The 19,897-nt window shown below is 40.7% G+C and overlaps 1 protein-coding gene across 3 annotated transcripts in view; it reads right to left on the bottom strand.

The window, feature by feature from the left end:
* The window catches only part of Pp2A-29B (Protein phosphatase PP2A regulatory subunit A), a 65,789-nt gene that overhangs the window by 40,430 nt on the left and 5,462 nt on the right, over nucleotides 1–19,897 (bottom strand). The window contains exons 6-14 of one of the 3 annotated variants that reach the window (XR_013897485.1): nucleotides 19,435–19,546; nucleotides 19,081–19,182; nucleotides 18,588–18,791; nucleotides 17,637–17,802; nucleotides 16,141–16,295; nucleotides 15,473–15,615; nucleotides 14,461–14,552; nucleotides 12,621–12,708; nucleotides 9,178–10,792 (exon numbers count right to left, since the gene is read on the bottom strand). Coding sequence is in view for 2 of the 3 variants with exons in the window: in XM_080273193.1 (XP_080129319.1) it covers nucleotides 10,764–10,792; nucleotides 14,461–14,552; nucleotides 15,473–15,615; nucleotides 16,141–16,295; nucleotides 17,637–17,802; nucleotides 18,588–18,791; nucleotides 19,081–19,182; nucleotides 19,435–19,546 (1,003 nt within the window). In the remaining variant the exon portion in view is untranslated. Of the gene's footprint in view, nucleotides 1–9,177; nucleotides 10,793–12,620; nucleotides 12,709–14,460; nucleotides 14,553–15,472; nucleotides 15,616–16,140; nucleotides 16,296–17,636; nucleotides 17,803–18,587; nucleotides 18,792–19,080; nucleotides 19,183–19,434; nucleotides 19,547–19,897 lie in introns of those variants that run through there. The other 2 variants (XM_080273193.1, XM_080273192.1) reach the window with 2 other exon arrangements.

Here is a 19,897-nt window from a genome sequence, read left to right as displayed (position 1 = left end):
CTTATCACGAAGAAGTGCTATGGCGAGGATGAAGAGCCGTAGTATATTGCTATTCTGACAATGAATTGCAACAAGATATACATTAGAATATGGTGCTAGTCACGAGGAGGTGCTATGGAAAGGATAAAATGCTGTAGTATAGCGTTATTCTTCCACTGAGTAATGAGGAAATATGCAAAAGAACGAAAATCAATGTTAAAGTGAAAGAACTGTAAAAGAAAACGAAATTGCATCCCAGGTACCGTACCGAACTGACCAAACCAGAAGCAACTGATGAAAAAGATGTTTGTCCACTTGTTAATAAGGGATTTGAGTTCAGGAAGTAATGGATATTGGTTCACGATTAAAAATTCACCCAGACCCGTTTTCCCGCCAGTAGAGGCAGACGCTCTTGCAAAATATACAATCATTTCTCACCAACCGACAGAGTATCCTTTCTTCTCAGGCGCTTTTGTTGTAAGCTTCGTATTGCTGTCACGTAAAAATTGTTCACGTTGCACCTTCCATTGCCAGAAGAAACGTGTTGGTGAATATTTGTTTATGCCTCTACATCATAAGCATCATCATCATCATCATCATCCGGACCTCCTTTCCCACTCTAGGACAGGGTAATGAGTATTAATGTCCAGACAGCCCAGATTTGCCCAATCCAAAAGGCCACTCTTCCATTCACTCGTCATTCAAGCCCCCGGAATCCTGGCTCTATCTGATACGCCAAAAACATTCACCACGTTCTATAGCTTCACACAAACGTATCCGATAGGGTCAATCCGAACTCTGTCACGTTAAAAAGCGGTGTCAAATCCCTGATCATGCACTTCTCCTACATTCATCCAGCCTGCTCGATCTCTTGTCAGTTCCCTAGCCTCACCGACTTCCAAACCTCTCTTCCTCACACACTCATCCACCATATCCCTCCACCTTCTCCTTGGCCTCCCTCGCCTCCTCCCTCCTTCAAATTCGCTCAGGTACCTTTTTCACCACTATTGTTATCCATTCTCTCCACATGACCATACCATCTGGTGTCCACAGACTTCCTCACTCCACATCTTTCACGAATCACATTATTTCGTATCCTATCCACTCTCTGTACTCCACATACATTCCTCAGCAGTCCCATCTCCACCGCTCTCACTCGTGACTTTTCATTTTCATACCACACCATAGTCTCACATCCATATGTTAAAGTTGGCACTAACACTCCTTCATGTAAGCCTCGTGCAGCTGCAACACTCAGGCCTCTGTTTTTTATCAAGGTCTTCATTGCACCAGCTACTTTTCTTCCTTGTGTCACTCTACTTTCCACTTCTTTTGAACATTTTCCTCTCTTTTCTATCACTGTACCCAGGTATTTGAACTCTCACCATTTCCAGTCTGTCTCCATTCACTGTAACCACACCGCGAGTCACCTTCTCTCTCAATAACCATCACTTTACTCTTTTCTACATTTATTCTCAAGGCACGACGCTTACAGACATCAGCAAAACTTTGCACTAGCCTACCAAGTTCTTGTCCGGTATTTGCAAGTAGTACTTCATCATCAGCATACAACAAATTTGAGATATTCCATCCATCACCATTCATTACCAACGCCATCCCTCTCTCCATTACTCGTGTTTTTACTTCTCTCATCACCCCATCCATATATATATTGAACAACCATGGGGACATCACACAACCTTGTCGCACGCCCACATCGATCGTGAACCATTCACTCAGATGCCCATTTACCCTTACACATGCTTCACTATCCATCATAAAAACTCTTGACGGCACCTAGCAGCTTGCCATCTACACAGTGCATGCGCAGAACCTTCCACAATCCTTCTCTGTCTACTTTGTCGTATGCTTTTTCCAGATCCATGAGTGCCATAATCCCTTATACAGTAGTCCTTCTCACAAGCCTTCTCCACTGTCTCTGCAAATATTTGATCCACACATCCTCTGCCACTCCTAAAGCCACCCTGTTCATCATACACCAGGACTTCTGATATCTCTTACTTTCTCTATAATAATTCTTTCATATATCTTCCCTACCACAATCGATAACTTATGCCACGATAATTTATGCCTTTACACCCCGCCAAAAACTACCAGGTTCCCGGTGGATGTGAAAATATGCAAAATGTGGCGCGTCAACTCGAAATCATTGAAAGGTGTGCTTTTGGAGTGACGTACATGAGATATAAAAAAATAAGTAAAAAAATAAATCCTGTGGCCTCTCCAGCCTTTCTTTCTAGGCACCCTGGAAATCAGTGTGGCGAATCCGCAGCAAAACTACACTGATGACATCTCTTGGCTTCAGATCAGTGTCATAAGCGCCGTTGCCTACAGGTCCACCAAAGGTTTTCAAAATTCGTGCAGAGAGAGGCGGGAGAGGCAACAGGACTTAGTGTCGAGGGAAAGTTGATAATATGGATGTTTTCGTAATGGTTCTCACACTTAGATGTCGAGTTCCTTTCACCCAGAAGAAGCATGAGGCGATATTGTAAAAGCCGCGATGTAGGATGTTTGTGTAGACCAGGAGATCGTTGCTATGGTAAGGTGACGTCATAACCGGCGCTCTATTGACATACACAAGGAGAGATGTTTTTAGATTTCGACCACATATTTTAAAATGCATGGTGCTTTTTGGTGAGAGTACTTTTTTTTTTTTTTTTTTTTAATGCAAGGAAGGAACCAAAGGCCAGGAGCCCGCAAATCGTTCCCTCCAAGAAAATACAAAAACAAGATAACAGAGCCAAATTCAAGATTCAGTTCGAGATGCCTGGAGACACTGCCTTTGAAAGACTGGAGATCATAGGCAGTAGGCAATACAGACAGAGGGAGACAGTTCCAGAGTTGACCCGATGCATACATGAAGGACTGGGAGTAACGGTTAACTCTTGTATTAGGGAGTTGGAGAGAAAAGGGGTGAGAGTTTGTTGCTAGGCAGGCTACGTTTATGTGTTGGGAATGAGCACAGAATGAAATATGTCACTGCAACATTCCCTTTTATGGAAGAAGAAAATAAAAATAAATATACTGCTCATTTTCTCATATCATGGGTGTACGTTTGACTGTTAAGAAAAAAAGGAAGTTTGTAAACTGGTAAATGAGACATCAGTAAATCTCTCTCTCTCTCTCTCTCTCTCTCTCTCTCTCTCTCTCTCTCTCTAATGTGGAATCGAGCGCTACAAAATTTATCGTCATGGATGTACCGTACGTTTGCCTAAAAAATAAGCTTGCAAACTGATAAATGAGAAATGAGCAATTAAACTTGACATTATTATTTACGAATGAAGCTCAGAAGTGTAGACTCGAATGCTACATATTTTATCACGTCACGGATGTTTGAATGAGTAAGAGAAATATACCTAGAAAATTATACTCTGTTCACTTTAACTGGGCGTAAACTTGCCATATTATTCACTGCTGCACTGTAACTGTACATTAACACTAGAATATGGTGTCAGTCACGAAGAAGTGCCATGGCGGGGATATAGAACCTTCGGGATGTGAGATACAAAAGGACGAATATTTTTGCCAACTTAAAATGAATGCACTCTAGTTAACGTGATGGAATAGCAGTTTATTTATTTATTTATTTATTTTCAGAGGAAATTTTAAAACAAGATCACAGTGCTGTAACTTTTATCCAGTCTTGAATGTGTACGTAAGAAAAATGGAACTGGAATTCTTTTAAAAGAGAACGGACACTCAAATTAAGAAAAAATAATCCATTAACCAGAAAACAGGTCTCCTCCGATCATTTTGAAAAATCTATTAAAACTGGTTAAAATCACAGAACAATAATTTAACCAAGGATTTTTTTTTTTTAAAGAAACCAAAATAAATCTATAAATAAAAATCGAATGCTGTATTTTCTGGCCTGCCATGGATGTGTATGTTTGACCATGTAAGGAAAATGAAACTCAAATTTGGTTTTATGTCAAAGAGCAGCTAATATACGATTTTTTGGAGAGAGAGAGAGAGAGAGAGAGAGAGAGAGAGAGAGAGGGGGGGGAGGATGATACTGTATTTTTAAAAAGAGAAAGGAACATTTTTAAAGATTGAGAGAGAGAGAGAGAGAGAGAGAGAGAGAGAAAGAAAGAAAGAAAGATGATACTGAATATATAAAAAGAGAAAGGAATACATTTAAGGATCGAGAGAGAGAGAGAGAGAGAGAAAGAGAGAGAGAGAGAGAGAGAGGATGAAAGTGATACCGTATTTATAAAGAGAAAGGAACACATCTAAGGAGATAGATAGATAGATAGATGGACAGATATGTAGATAGATAGACAGCGAGGGGAGTTGATACTTGCTAAAAAGGAAAGGAAAGTTTAAGGATAGTGTGTGTGTGTGTGTGTGTGTGTGTGTGTGTGTATGAGGGAGAGAGAGAGAGAGAGATGGAGGTACCCCAAAAGAGAAAGGAAGTAATTACGAGGTACTTTCAAGACTGACGCGGTAGGTACTGTAGGCAGGCAAACAGTAGGTAGGTAGGTAGGTAAGCAGGTGGATAAGTAGGTAGGTATGTAGGTAGGTTAGTAGGTAAGTAGGTAGATAGGTAGGTAAGTAGGTAGGCAGGTAGGTAAGTAGGTAGGTAGGTAAACAGGTAGGTAGGTAGGTGGGTCGGTTTTAGCAGTGAAAGGATGTGCAATTAAAATTCTACAACCTTTTTTTTTTTTAATGTCATTTACAGGACACCAAGATGATTTTTCAAAGCTTTATTAATTTTTATTCGAGATGGAGGGGTGAGATATAGGCTCAAATTCTCCCTATCACCTCTTCCTTAGCGATTTATTTTTGGATACCGGTGGCTAATATCCTTGTGTACGTTGTTTATGCAGGGTATGGCGACATTGGAAGGATTTATGTAACGTAGAACAGGTCAGTAAAGTGTAATAAACAAGATAAATCGCCTAGGAAAGGGTGTTAGGGAGCTTCCTTAACTAAATAGAATACGGACCATAAAGCTTTCGTTAATCCCTTCCTTAGGAGAGGTAATGCTTGTCTGCGCCAAAAAGTCTTTTCGGCAAAAAATAATAATTAATAAATAAAAAGGGAAAAAGAAAAAGAAAAGAAAAAAAGAAATAATGTTTGAGGATGACAACATAGAACGTCGTTGTGGTGTAGAGGTTAGTAAAGACAGGTTTGCATTTCTTTACTTCTTCGGAATCCTAATGAGAGAGAGAGAAAGAGAGAGAGAGAGAGAGAGAATGGGGGGGGGGAGCAGACAGGATTCTCAAGCTTCCAAAACTGTACACTGCAGGACATCTATATGCTTATTGATATAGGAAATCAATAATCTTTTCCTCAGCTTTTTATTTTGCCTATTACACCTTAACATCCTCTTTTATGGTACTCATGGAAACAACAAAAACTCTACAAAGACATTAAAAAAAACATGAAATAATAAACTGTACTACGCAAAATAAATCGCTGAGGAAGGCGTGCTATGAAGCCTCCTATATAAACAAATGTATGGGTTATACAAACGGCGAAAGCGATACCCGATACCGCCAGAGTGAAGGGCCAGGCGAAACTGTGGACCGGATCTTAGGCAACCTTGATTTATTAACTTTCACACTCGATACACACGCACGCAGGTTCTGTTTTAACCGCATGTCACGTCGCTGGAGAGAGATTTGCTGTCGCGCTCCAGGCAGAAATATTTCAATGCTGCTTTCCCTTCGACAAAGTGAATTTTCGAATAATAACAAAAGTGAACTCACTTATAACTGCATTCGGTCACGCTCTTGAGTTCATGCACGGTGTAACAGAAATACTATATTGTCTTTTTCAAGCATGACTCGGAGATTCTGTATTTATTCCAGACCAACAGCTGGCAACTCCAAGTCCATTCTCTTCACCGTTACATCGTGATGGTCACCTTTTCGAAATGGTCTCCAGTCTCCATAGCAGAGGTGGACAAATAACGAACTTCATATAGGCTAATGTGCTTGCACTGAACTATTTCTTATTTCTGAAAGACAATTTACTTTTAGCTAGTAAGTCTAGAAATCTGTTATTACACATCATTCCTTTTGTAAAACATGCACCGGCCCCTTGCACATGAAGATAATAAAGCAGACTTGTTGCAGTTTGTGTTGTTTCCCGGAAGTCTGGCCAAAATATGCGAAACTTTTCCTGTTACCATAATCAACGAAATGCTGAACTGTGACTGCAGAATATATATTTTTATACTTCGTCGTTCGCGCGTCAGTATTACTTGCTGTGTTATGTATAAACCTTAGTCAAATCTGCAATTTGGCACTGCATTGTAGAGAAATCAGATAGAAATTATTATGCCTCGGTAGGGGTTGCAGTAGATTTAAGAGATAGTTGCTGTATATTTATTTGCATTTATACAGTATATTGATCTCCTACAAGTAAAATACAAGTTCATTTCTAGCACTTCAAGTGAAACTGATGGAAACTTAAGGGAAAAGTACCTTAACCTGGGTGTCCCCTCCCTAATGGTGTGGTTCCTTCTTCGACTATCTTACTGATCAAGTCCGTAGCCAGGGGGTGGGGTCGAGAGGGTCGGACGCCCCCCCTCCCCACCTGCCTAAACGTTCACTTTCTCGTTTTTTTTTTTTTTTTTATTAGCACAGAAAGAGTCATTCTCCGTTGTTCAGAAGTTTTGTGCAGCCTCTCAGTGTCCCTTATGCACACACCCAGATCCCCATAGCAAGCATGCAGCAGACCTTTGACCAGCCAGCTACTATGCGAGTCCAGATTCAGCAGAAAATGACCCCCCCTGCCCCCACCTTTGAAAAGTCTGGCTACGGGCCTGTTCATATATAGTATTTCAAGAGACCGTTTATTTTTTTTATTTTTTTACTCTGGATAACACCGAACACTTTTGCTTGTCATTAATCTGAGCTTCACATCCAACCCTGTCCACTCCTACACTGATGACTCCACCCTTCACCTTTCCAGTTCACAGCGCCCATCACAGCAATTATTTCAGCAGTCACAGGATGAGGTTATGGCACACCTCATTCCTGACCTGGCACATATTTCCGATTGGGGTCAAGGAAACATCTTTATCTTTAGTGTATCTAAATCTGGTCCAGTATCTTTCGACCTGCCAAATCCTTTAATATTCAACATTCATTCATTCTTCTTTCTTTTTTTTTTTACTATTCTTGGAGTTTCATTCTCTCAGGACCTGTCATGGAAAGATCACATTAATCTCCCATGAGGTCGGGTGTGCAAATCCAACTCCGTGCCTTCTTCACTTCCACATAGTTACTGATTTTGTACAGGGGTTTTATTTGCCCTTGTGTAAGGCCTGCTCACACATCTTTTCTAAACAGGGTAGAAGGCAGTTATTCATCTCACTTTCCCCTTCTTCACTCCTTTCAACGCTCTTCGATGTTCACCTCTTTACTATCGCTACTTCAATGGTCACTGCTCTTCTAAACTGTTTGCGTCATTCTCTACTACGAAGGGAACGTAGCGCTCGTCTAGAAGCGCACTCGTCCCTTCTCTGTCAACTCTAATGCAAGACTTAACTGTCACTCATATAAATTATGGAACAGGTTAACTCAAACTGTCTTCCTCAGTCTAGTTTTCCTGTCTATGAACTCATTTAAATGCAATGTGTCCAGGCATCTCGAAATGAATGCATCTTGATTTTTTTTCTAACAAGGAACAACTTTGAAGGTTTCTAGCCTTTGGTTCCATTAAAAAAAAAAAAAAAAGGAAATCTAAATACACACTTCCTGTAGTATGGAATATTATATTTGTACAGTACAGAAAGTTACATTTGAAAACAAATAATTTTACCTTAAATGAATATAATTATTTATCTACTTGAAGCTCTAAATCATTGTGGCCTATACATGGGCACAAATTGCATCATCGAGATAATATCCCCTAAATGTGTTAGCTCTTCTGTGCAGTTATAAATGTTATAATTAATGGTCACCTGGCTATTTAGATGGTTACTGAGAATGAACTACCTTTAGAAAGTTTGCATTGTCTCTAAGGAAAATAAGTAACTCCTCCATTCCAATGATGTTAGCTTCATTACACTCCTGCCATCAACAAACGACCTTACTCAGTTTAGGAGACATGTTTCACACTGAAGTTAAATAAAGCCTTCATTTACTCTTTCAATACAAGAGGTCTCGCGTAAACTGAATGATATCATTTGTTGTTTTCAAGAATAATATGAAGTATGACATCACTGGATTGAAGGGTGTGAATAGAATCTCTGCTCCCTAACGCCTCACTTCCCCACATCACACAAACCACAGAAAACAACATACACGACACAAAAGCTGCTAAATTACAGTAGAACTCCAAGTAGCCACATACATTTGCTCCCATGGCATTGTCACACTACATGAAGTATGGATAATCAAATGCTGTACTGCGTATGTTGCCACTTTCCTTTATTCTGGATGTTCTACTCGTATTAATGGTAACTAACAAAAATTACGCATAATCAAGAAAAACAGAGGGTAAAATTTCTATGTAGAGTCTGAGGCATACAGTAAATTACCTGACAGTCCACCTTTTACTTCTCACTGCTCTGCTGACAAATATCCTCCAGAGAGAAGTTTGGTACCGGAAAGTCCTCTACCCATAAGACTTATATGATGAACTGAGCATGAAGGTGAGACATGGAGTAAGTGTAAAATTGAACTGATGGACTATCTGGAAAACTTATAACTCTGTCTCTACAAGGGAAACTACACTGAAAGTAATGGTTGCTGGTTCAGGGTATGGCAATCGGATATCTGGGTAACTGAACTTCTACTGTATTAAAATAATGGATCACAGTGAACATGAGTTTAAAATTCTGCTACGCCACACTTGAAGGAAATAAACATGGTCACACAAGCCACCACTTCCACCAAACAAACTGAACCCCACAGTACTGAACTGAGCACTTGCACATTTGGTTCACACACGGGTTGCACTTCTTTACTGAACAAAGCAGTACAAACTTGCTCAATTCTAAAATCTACTACTGTATAATAGCTGTAAAAGGTTGATTTTGTATTTGCATGAGCTTGGTGCCTGTTTCTACACTCCTCCAGTAAAATACAATATACTCGGTTATGATATGCTGGACTAGTGCCACCTAACAATCTACAACTATCATCCCATGTTAAACTATCAATCAGTTAAATAAGCAACACATACATCTCAATAGGTGATGAAATAAGAACATCATCATCAAACTTCCAGCAATACGATATATCCACTACATTATTTGTGCCTCATAATACACTGTTCACAGCATCAACGTCTGCATTAGGCTCCATTTTGGAACATAAAAAGTTTGCTGTTACTGGTACACGAGTCAATTCTTGGCTAAAAGGACTTCATTTATACTGCCTTAATAAAAAAAAAAAATCTATTACTGTACAGGCATAGGGTAGCAGGCTTGTTACACAGAGGGGTTAGTGAGATAAATGATGATAACCTGTCTTTTTTAATACTGAACCCTGATTGTAGTAGGTAGGTAAAGTCTGTGGCTGTTTGTAAAATGAACATAAACTGTTCCCTATGTGTATTTTATCACTGCCAGAAGACCAAAGAGCTGGTATAAAGCTTAAACGTTTTAATACCAGAGGATAAAATGAAGTACAGGTGGAGGTAGGTTGAGATGGAATGATGGTGAGAGTGTGTGTTGTGTCAGGACAAGACAGTGTGGGGTTCTTTGTGTTGCAGCCAGCACAGGTCTCGCAAAACACTGTACACTACATACAGGCGGTCCTTATTACAAGTCAGATGTAACCATAAATATCAACTTCTTTCATAAATCTGGCACTGCACATTTGAGGAATATGGTAAATCGGGTTTACAGGTAGCCATGGAACTAAACAGGCAATCTTTCTAGGTTACAACTGATAAGGATACAATAAGAACATAAAAACAGGTGACTTAGCTATAACAAGGACATCCTGTACAGTTACGTTACCTCACTTCTCATACCACAAGTAACTCAAGGAAGGAAACTCATACAACTCACACAATCACTGTATCAAGGAATAATGATCTACAGACAATCAGCTGGGATCCAACCATCATTCATACACACACAAACACACTCTATTGTCTTCTCATATGTACCAACAGGAAAACCTCCACAGAACATACTAGACCAAGCTAAAAACTGAGATGCTGACTGAGCGTGTACATGGATACAGCCAGTATAGAAAATAATGATACGGAAAAATAGACTACTTTGTTTATCAATAGATGACAAATAGAAATATGTGATCAATCTCCTAACACTGTTACAGTAGGTCCACCAGGTTTTCTTTGAGGGTATTTTACAGGTTCTACATTGGCTCCAAAAGCTGTATGGCAAATAAGTTATGCAAAGCTATACTTGACAAACCCTCGGAATTATGTTTCACTTCTCACTGCATGGTATGCCGGTAAGGTTCGTATTCTCCAGGGAATCGGAGGCCTTCTAGCACTACTTCCTCAGTGGTATATTTTGCTATGCCTTGCTAATTCTCTGGTATTTCACTGACATTGCATAAATAACACATAAGAGAATATTAACGTGTCATATACAGAACTAAACTGGCAAGGAAGAGGTGCTGAAAAACCTCTTATGCTCGAGAGAATATTGGTTTAAAAGTCACAGTCCAGCTATTTGTCGTTACATGTACAATCATTACATAACAGCAGTCATCCCGGGACTCCACGTTGCTCGGGCGTGTAATGCTATGCTACAGTGGCGTGCTATATTGGCCACATACGCACTTGGTCTTGGTCTTGGTCTGAGCGGCACCCCTGTGGACTGCTTAGGACGAGGTGAAGAGCGGGGTCATAGCTGCAACAGAGACACTCTTTAGTCAGCCTGGATAGTGCAGCAAGGACTGGGAAGAAGGGGGGGAAGCACTGGGGACTAAATAGGGTGGGGAGAGGCCATGGAGGGGGGGAGAGGTAGGGGGCTATGTCAAAGTAGCCTACTGATGTCACTGTTAGCTCTGACCATATAGTTCAATTAGGTAAAACTAAGGATATGACAGATTATAGTGATAGGTAAATTTAGGTTAGTTTTAGGTAAATTTGGAGTTTAGACATGATACACCTGTGTTTTCTATGGCAGGGTACAGGTACAGCACACTCGTTGACAGCAGGGTCCAGTGAGGTAGGCAGAATATAGTAAAGATGGTGACATGGAGGCAAGATAAGGTGAAGCTATTTAGATTAGGGTTGGGTAGGCTAAGAAAGGGTACAGTGAGGTAGGGTAGGGTAGGGTAGGGTAGGGTAGGGTAGGGCAGGGCAGGTTATGGGAGGGCAGAGCAAGGTACATCAGAGAAAGGGAAGATGAGGCATGGTTCCGAACAATTAGAAAGGGAAGGGTGCGGTGAGAAAGTGATGGAAAAGGTATGGTTGAATGGCTGAACGAAAGGAATGGAAAGGGGAGGGGAAGGGAAGGGAAGGGAAGGGAAGGGAAGGGAAGGGGAGGGAAGGGAAGGGGAGGGAAGGGAAGGGAAGGGGAGGGGTGGGGAGGGGAGGGAAGGGAAGGGGAGGGGTGGGGAGGGAAGGGAAGGGAAGGGAAGGAAATGGAAGAGATGGTTAGTACAGTACAAAAGGGAAGGAAAATTAGAGTAGGCATGTGATGGGTAGAATACAACTGCAGCTTGGACAATGAAGCAGCATGGGTCTGGAAGAATATGGGAGACTGGAGGAGGGTAAAACAGGGGCAGAAAAACACAGACGAGTACAGTGACGCCTGGCAGGACACCAAAATATGTAATATGGAACAAAAACTGCAGGGAAGGAAGTACAATGGTTCAATAAGAGATAAGATGAACAATAGAACCAAGAAGGATGAAATATGGAACAAAACTGTACAGGAGACATTACAATAGTTCAGTATGATGAACAACAGAGCCAGTACAGGTGAATGACAGATGGGGATGGAAAGCCGGCAGTAAAAGATAGAGAGTAATTTATGATGTATGCGAGGAATCAGAGAACCAACTGCAGGTCTGTCAAGTCATACAAGCTTATAGATATACAGGCAGGGCATACAGGAAGGCAGGAAAGTTGGCAGAGAGCAAGGTAGGGAGGCAGGCAAAAAGGGAGGTGGGAAGCATGTGGGGCAAAGGAGAGAGGCAGAATTCCCAAAGAATGAAAGCAGGTCATCTGAGGGAGGGAGGCATGATGAAAGGGAGAGAGGAGTGGGAGGCAGAGAGAGGGAGGAAGGGAGGCAGACAGGTAGTGAGTTACGGAAAAAGAGAAGAAGATGGGAGAAGATGCAGAACGGAAAAGAGGCGAGCAGGGATGGAGGAGGGAAAGGAGGCAGCCAGAGACAGGGAAAGGAAAGGAGGCAGCTATGTAAGGGATGAGGAATGAAGGGAAGTGAGGCAATACAGAGGGAAGAAATAATCAATGAGAGAGGGCTGGATGGGATGGAGGGAAGATGGAGAGATGCAGGTAAGATGGAAGGGAGGAAGGAGGGAATGAGTCAGGCATGGAAAGGGGAGAAGGGAAGGACAGGAGGCAGGCAGGGTGTTAGGTAGGTACAGTACAGCTGACTTCTGCCATTAATTTACAACATTCACTACATACAAAAAAGGTGAATGAGACTCCATTTCTGAAGCATCAAATTATATTCTCCATATATGGGGTTTGGTTTAGCTACTTACCGGAAATTTAGCTCAGCTCCAAATATCTTTCAAATTTTCTCAGCCAATGGCTAAAAAAATTAAGGGCCAAATTATACAAGGCCATTTTCTGAAAAGGCAAGAAGAGAAATTTTGAATTACAAGCTTTGGGGAAAAAGTAATAAGAATACAAAGCACAAATCCCGACATCTCCGTGCCAGCACCATCCCTTGGCAACACGGTGGCTCTGAGGGTCACTCTACCACAACCGTTGACAGAGCTGCGATCATCCAACATTAAGAATGATATAAACCTGAATCACTCAATGGCAAAACCCTCAGTCGTATGGTGTCTTCAGTATTTCTTCTTGCTACCATCTGTCTATACTGAGTTTCCTCAACTGTCAAGGTTTTCAGGTTTCTGGGTTTTATCCATCACTAGAAGACAAGTATAAAGCTTAACTTCATAGCCAAAGCAACAGGTGGTCCAAGCCATCATACTGGGTCACTCACTGACCTTAAACTACAACCAAGATGCACACAGGACTGACCAGCCATCCTGTGTCTTCCTACTTCCAAACTTATGTACTGATGGCCTGTAGTCCACCAGGTTTACATCAGAAGGAGCCTGGGGACACAATTCCTCGGCACCATTCCTGAACAGTTTCCAGTTTGTGACTTTTTTACCTGAATGGCTTGGTTTACTGCACTCCCCATGTCACTCAAGCACCATGTGAAGTGCATGAATGGTAACATCTGTGTATGAACACCTGAAGAAGTATACAGATGAAAGCAATAACTGGTATCCCCCAAGCACACAAAATCATGGTCCAGTGATGTCTGCCAACTTCCACTGTCTTCCCCATCATTTCACTGTGAACTCACACCCAATTCTCGTCATCTTTTCTCATTTGTTTTGCTTAGAGTGAATGGGCTCTTCTCCAGCCCTGGCTCTGTATGCTGGAGGAAGACACTAACTGCTTTCAAATGTACAGGATAGTGATGCTGTTATCTGCCACCAGATGTCAAGACTTGTGCTTTGGTTTTTTTTCTACCATGCATCTTTTATGGACACCAAAAAATCACTATAGCCAAATCATTCAAACTACAAGAAATCAATAAAGGGTATGGAGTCTCACTCAAAAATTGTTAAAGGTGTGTACATTTTAAAAGAGAAGCTTTAAATCAAATGTTAATCAGTATTATGGTGCAAAACTTGTGTGAAATCAACATTACAATACTGTTATCTCTCCTCAAATATACTGCAACAACCCCAAAGAAGCAGTGAAGACAGTGACTATGATACAGTATTCCTAAACTACTCTGGGTGCTGTTTATCTTAATGTGTAGACATCTTTACTATTCTTATCTTAAAAGTTTATGCACACTTTTCCACTCTACTATAAATTGGCCTGCTCTGGTCTGTTCGTATATCCCAAGATTACTTACCATACTTATGCTTTAATGTACCAACTGCATCCTTCCTCTCCTTTATCCTTACCACATCTTCACCGGCTCTCTGGACGGCTCTCTTCCAATACCCCCAAATCGGCCCAAATTTATCAATCCCCAGCCACTAACTTACCATACCCAGCCCTCAGGAACCAAACCATCCTAACACATAATACCCTGGCCTGTCCTACTGAGCCCTCTCCATTCCTAACCTACCACACTATTGCATACCCTACCTATTCTGTTTTATCAACCCCTATCCTACCGTACCCTGATCCAACCTAACCTCTACTATGCCCCTCCACAACCCACTCCAGTCCAAAGCATGCTACTAATTTATAAAACGATTTTACCCGAATGCTACTTCCTCCACCTTAACACACCCTACAGTCCAAACCAAACTTACACCAGTCTACCAATTGCCAACTCACCTATAAGCGCCTCTGATGCAAAGTATTTGACGTCTGTGTCGGGATCCTCGTTTAGCCGGTCCAAAACTGACTTGACTTGTGTGTTGAGTGACCTGGGTTGTAGAAAAGTTGTATGAGGATGGGTTTGGCTGTTATAAAGCCCACATGAGCCTGGGATTACAACAGCAACAATGAAAACAAGCTGATATGTGAAAATGCAGTGTGTGATGCGTAGAAACACAACTGATAATGTGTCAACAATTATGCATAAGGTACCTAACTCAGGACTCATGGTGTAGATAAGAAGCGAAATTACTTGACCAATATGCATTATAATAGTGAAGAGCTGTAAAGAGGACAATATATATTCAAACACCATATCATTTTGTAGCTAAAAGTGCATGTAAACTAATACTGACTTTACATACTGTGTGAACTGAATGGAAATTTTATCATCTGTACTGTAACATTTCCTTTTCATATCACCATCAGCTTCAAGGCCGATATCCAATCCTTTACTATTCTGTACCATGATATCTTAACCATGGGCCCCTAAACCTCAGAGGGAACATGTATTATCATTAATGTTTTAGTTAATATACAATACTTCAGTCTCCTCTCTTTAAATCAGGTATTCTAAACGTTGCTGGACCTATAATGATCTGAAAATTTTTACTGTCACATATACACCAACCTACACTGTCCCTGCAAACACACAAATGCTATCTGTCTGTCTATCTATTGCCAGACGCCTTAATCCCGTGAGGGGTGGCCATGAACAAATCGCCTTCATGTCGCCCTGTCCCCTTCCATTTTATTGCCCTGCTCCCAGCTCACACACCCCTCTCTCATATACCTCTCCACTCCATCCCTCCATCTCATCCTTGGCCTCCCCCTCCCTCTCCCCCTCACTCATATACACTCTCCTCATCAGTCTCTCACTCTCCAACCTCTCCACATGGCCATCACCCAACCACATCCTACATCCAGTCCCTATTATAGACAAGTGACAACAAAACAAAATATTACTCACTCCTTCTCAATGTGTGGTCCAATTATCTGGAGTGTCTTGGCTACGTTGAAACGGACATTGGGCACGTTGTCGTTTGCCATCGCCAACACCGTCGGAAGCAGGGTCTTCGTCGTCACCTCACGCCCACACACCTCGCCAACAACCTGTCATGTACAATTCACTCATGTAAAATAATAATAATAACTCTCATCTTAAATGTTAGGACCAACTGCCTAGCCCCGGGCTCCTATGCTCCTCATGGGGCAATGTAGGATTGGATGATGGATGGATGAATAATAATAATAATCATCATCATCATCATCATCATCATATCATCATCATCATCATCATCATCATCAACCTTGTCCTTATTCCCACTTCAAAGATGGGGGACAGTACGGTAGGATCCAGGAACTGGGCAAGAGTAAATTGAGGAAATTATCAATGACATCTGTATCACTTTTGCAACCTCTAAGTGATTCTGCTAAACTGTGGAGACCATCTGTTACAACGGGGGTGAGAAACATACAAGTGAGTGTCAGTTATGTGAAAAACAAACTGCTATGGAAAAGGTACTGCTACTGCTATGGAAGAGGTGCTACTACTGCTATGGAAGAGGTGCCACTACTGCTATGGAAGAGGTGCTATGAAGCCTCCTAAACCACTCCAAATACCGCCGCCTCACTCACGTTGATGCAGGCGAGGCAGGTCATGCGGTGGAGGTAGTTGCCGTCGCGGGACATGGCGTTGATCTTGGGCAGGACGTTCTGCGACGCCCACTCGGACCCGAACTTCTCCACTAGTTTACGCAGGTTGTTGGTGGCTGCCTCTCTGATGGCATACACTGAAAAGATAAAACAAAAAAGATAAATAGATAAAACAAGAGATAAATAGATAAAACAAGAGATAAATAGATAAAACAAAGATAAATAGATAAAACAAAAGATAAATAGATAAAACAAAAGATAAACAGATAAAACAAAAGATAAATAGATAAAACAAAAGATAAATAGATAAAACAAAAGATAAATAGATAAAACAAAAGATAAATAGATAAAACAAAAGATAACTAGATAAAACAAAAGATAAATAGATAAAAGATAGATAAAACAAAAGATAAATAGTCATGAAACACAGTACAAACCCTTGATATCAGAAATGTTTTTTTATTTTCCTTTGGTCACATAAATAAAAGAAAATTTGAATATTATAGCTTAACTGTTGACTGTACAACTGATGTCTCAATTTCCTCTAATTTACACCACCATTTGGGAGGAAAATGTTGCAATATATCAGAACATGGATTTTTTATTTTATTCTATTTCCCATTTGTCAGACTAATAAAAATTGACTATTACATTAGGGTAACTGATAACTGTACAACTGATGTGTCAATTTCCTCTACTCTACAATACCATTTGGGAGGAAAACTTTGCAATATATTAGTGCAAAATCCTGTCTGTTAATGAGGACTGACTGACTGATGGAATTCAAGATTAGGATTATACAACGAAACTCATTACAAAGTGTAACAAATCAGTTTCAATACATGTAAAGCATCTAGGCAAATATCAGCATCAACGCTACTGGAAAACTACTACACACACACACACACACACACACACACACACACACACACACACACAAAAGGGGGGGGAGGGGTGAATGAAAACCCATACCATTTCACTATACATGCTAATGACAGCTCTCTCTTATTCTGCTATCTTTTCCCTTGCTCTATGCTATCTCTTTCCTTCCTTTCTGGACCCTACTTCACCCCATCCTTAGGGGGAAAAAAAGAAAGAAAGAAAAAAAAAAAAAAGCTGCTAATGACAGTCAAGGATAAAAATAAGAAAACACATCTTTCACATAAAGTTGAATTTGCTTTTCGTACTTATACTGGCAATCTCACCACCTACTTTGTGTTTCTTGCAACAAATCAGCAAACAACCACAAAGCATCTCATTCATAAACAAATAAATCTCAGTCATATATGAATTCAACTACAGTAGAGGTACACAGGTATATCGTTTCATTTCATATTTCTACACTGATATTTGTTCAATAAATTAATAATGGAGGAAGAATATGACATACTGCTATAAAACAGTATCGGACAATTATTCAAAAACAAAGATAAAAAATTCACACATGCTAAAATCTAAGAGAATCAGGTGAAACTGACCATGATCGACAAGCCAGGTCATGCAGAGCTTTGAGAGGGACTGGTTGAAGAAGTCCACACCCAGCTGTCCGGCCAGGAGGGGCATGTACTCTATGATGGCCAGTCGCACTCGCCACTTGGTGTCCTCTGCCAGTTCCACAATGGCTGGCAGCAGTGACTGGGACAACTGAGAAAACCAGGGACAAATACAGTTAGTTATCTACAGCTATTTTATATTAAGATGCTGATGAATTAACACCTTTTGTGATCTTAAAGTTGTGATTCATTATAGTGTTACTCTGATGTCAGAAATGAAAGTTTTTGTTCATGAAGCACGTGTCAAGTTTCATTTAATGTAGCATTTTGCTTCCACATATCCTGAACTTTAAGTTATGCTTGACAGTACTGGGATATTACTTCCACAGAGAACTGGTTAAGGATATGGATAAAACTGAAAGGGATATGCAAAACAACAAAACCAAGAAATGCAACTATGTCAAGAAATGGTTCTGGGAATAAATTTCCCCTGTGACCACTAAGGATTAACAATCAGGATACTGTAGTGGGGATCCACAGTGACTCAGTGGCTACCACAGTCACACTCTGACTGGCTTGTGCCTAATTCTGGATTGTGAACCCACGGTGTGGCAAATATTTAAAATGGGTGTGGGTAGTACAAAATATCATATGTTAGCACAGTGAAAACCTGCACCTTGTTGATTCAAATTGGTGACAAGTACACACAGAAATACCAACAACAAACAGTCATTTAAATACTTGGAGATCAAAAGCATTGCTGTCACTACAGACACACCTGTCACACTCATAGCTGGCCAGCACAATGAAGGGTTAATTCTGGACACCTGACTCCACAAAAAGTCTGCTGCTGCAGCAGACCTGACATGCAATGCTACAGATACTGTAATTTGGTATGGAATACATTAACAGTAACAGATAAACATTGTTATATACCTGTTGGATGCCAATGACTTCATTAACACAATCAAGGTTAGATATAATGTTGAGCCTGACTTCAGGACATTCATCCTTCAGCTGGGACAGGAAGAGTGGCAGGAGGTGGTTGACAGTGTTGTCCTTGCCAAGTATGGGTGACAACCCCATGATCACTCCCGCCAAGGCAGACTTCACGTGTTGATTCCCGTCCGTCACTAAATCCTGTTAATATTGCAAATCAGTCATTCCATGTACACTTTCAAATTTGATGAAAATGTAAAATGCTTACATCAATTTACCATAACTGTCCACTTACCAATTCTGCATCATCATGCACCTCTTGACTGTGCTGACTATTTTCATAAAACTTTCAACAACAGAACACAACACAACCAGCTCAAATATGAAACTGGTCAGTGAGAAAATACTACAAAAGACACTAATAGCAGTAAGCAATAACATGAGATGGCACAGTACTTAAAGCTAATAAAACCGGGTCCATCATCCTTACCTTGACACAAGGGAGTATGTTGGTCATGATGACTGTCTCCTGGACACTGGGTTCAAGGTTTTGACAAAAGTCTTTTACCTTTCCTGCTGCTGCAGCTCGTACCTGGGGAGACAAAGGCATACACTAAGTAAAACATCATTCTGTGCATGTCAGATATTGTTGCACTGCTTGACATTCACAAAACTAATGCATCAATATAATATCTAAAGTGTGTACGAACTATGACCCATCTCTATATGCCATAATTTTGCTCAGTCTAGGTAGATAAGAGACTATCTATAAAAAACAAGTAGCTAATATATCTAAGTACACATCCTTCACTGGCCACCTTCACCTCACCACCAGTACACTCACCTCTGCCTCCACATCCTTCAACAGTGACTGGAAGGCACTGACCAAGTCTGTCTTTGTTATCTCTGGACCAACAGCCTTCTGAAGTTCTATGAAGCGGTCTGCAACCATGTATCTGTAATAAGAGAATAATTATGAAAAAAAAAGGAGGCTGGGCAGCTTGAATATCACAGTAACATATAAGACACTGGCACTGTACTAAAAGGGTCGTCTTGTCTGTAGTGAGGATTTCAGTGCAAGGCTTTTATGAGTAGTTTTAGAGAGGGGAGGGGGAAGTTCTAGAAAGCCCTAACAACCTCTTTACTAAGGACACCTGGCATTCTGCTGAACTGTCTCATCTCTTCAAAGGCTTAAGAGATATAGTTTAAAAAAATGTCAGTTGATTTTTTGTCATAAATGCACATACTCTATTCATGATCCTGTATATTCAAACCTGGCAGGGTGAATTACTGAGTCTAACATTTAC

Source organism: Coenobita brevimanus, chromosome 53 (genome assembly GCF_032717465.1).
Source record: "Coenobita brevimanus isolate Jiangsu-jjx chromosome 53, ASM3271746v2, whole genome shotgun sequence".
Lineage (NCBI taxonomy): Eukaryota > Metazoa > Arthropoda > Malacostraca > Decapoda > Coenobitidae > Coenobita > Coenobita brevimanus.
This window is presented reverse-complemented; position numbering and strand designations above follow the sequence as displayed.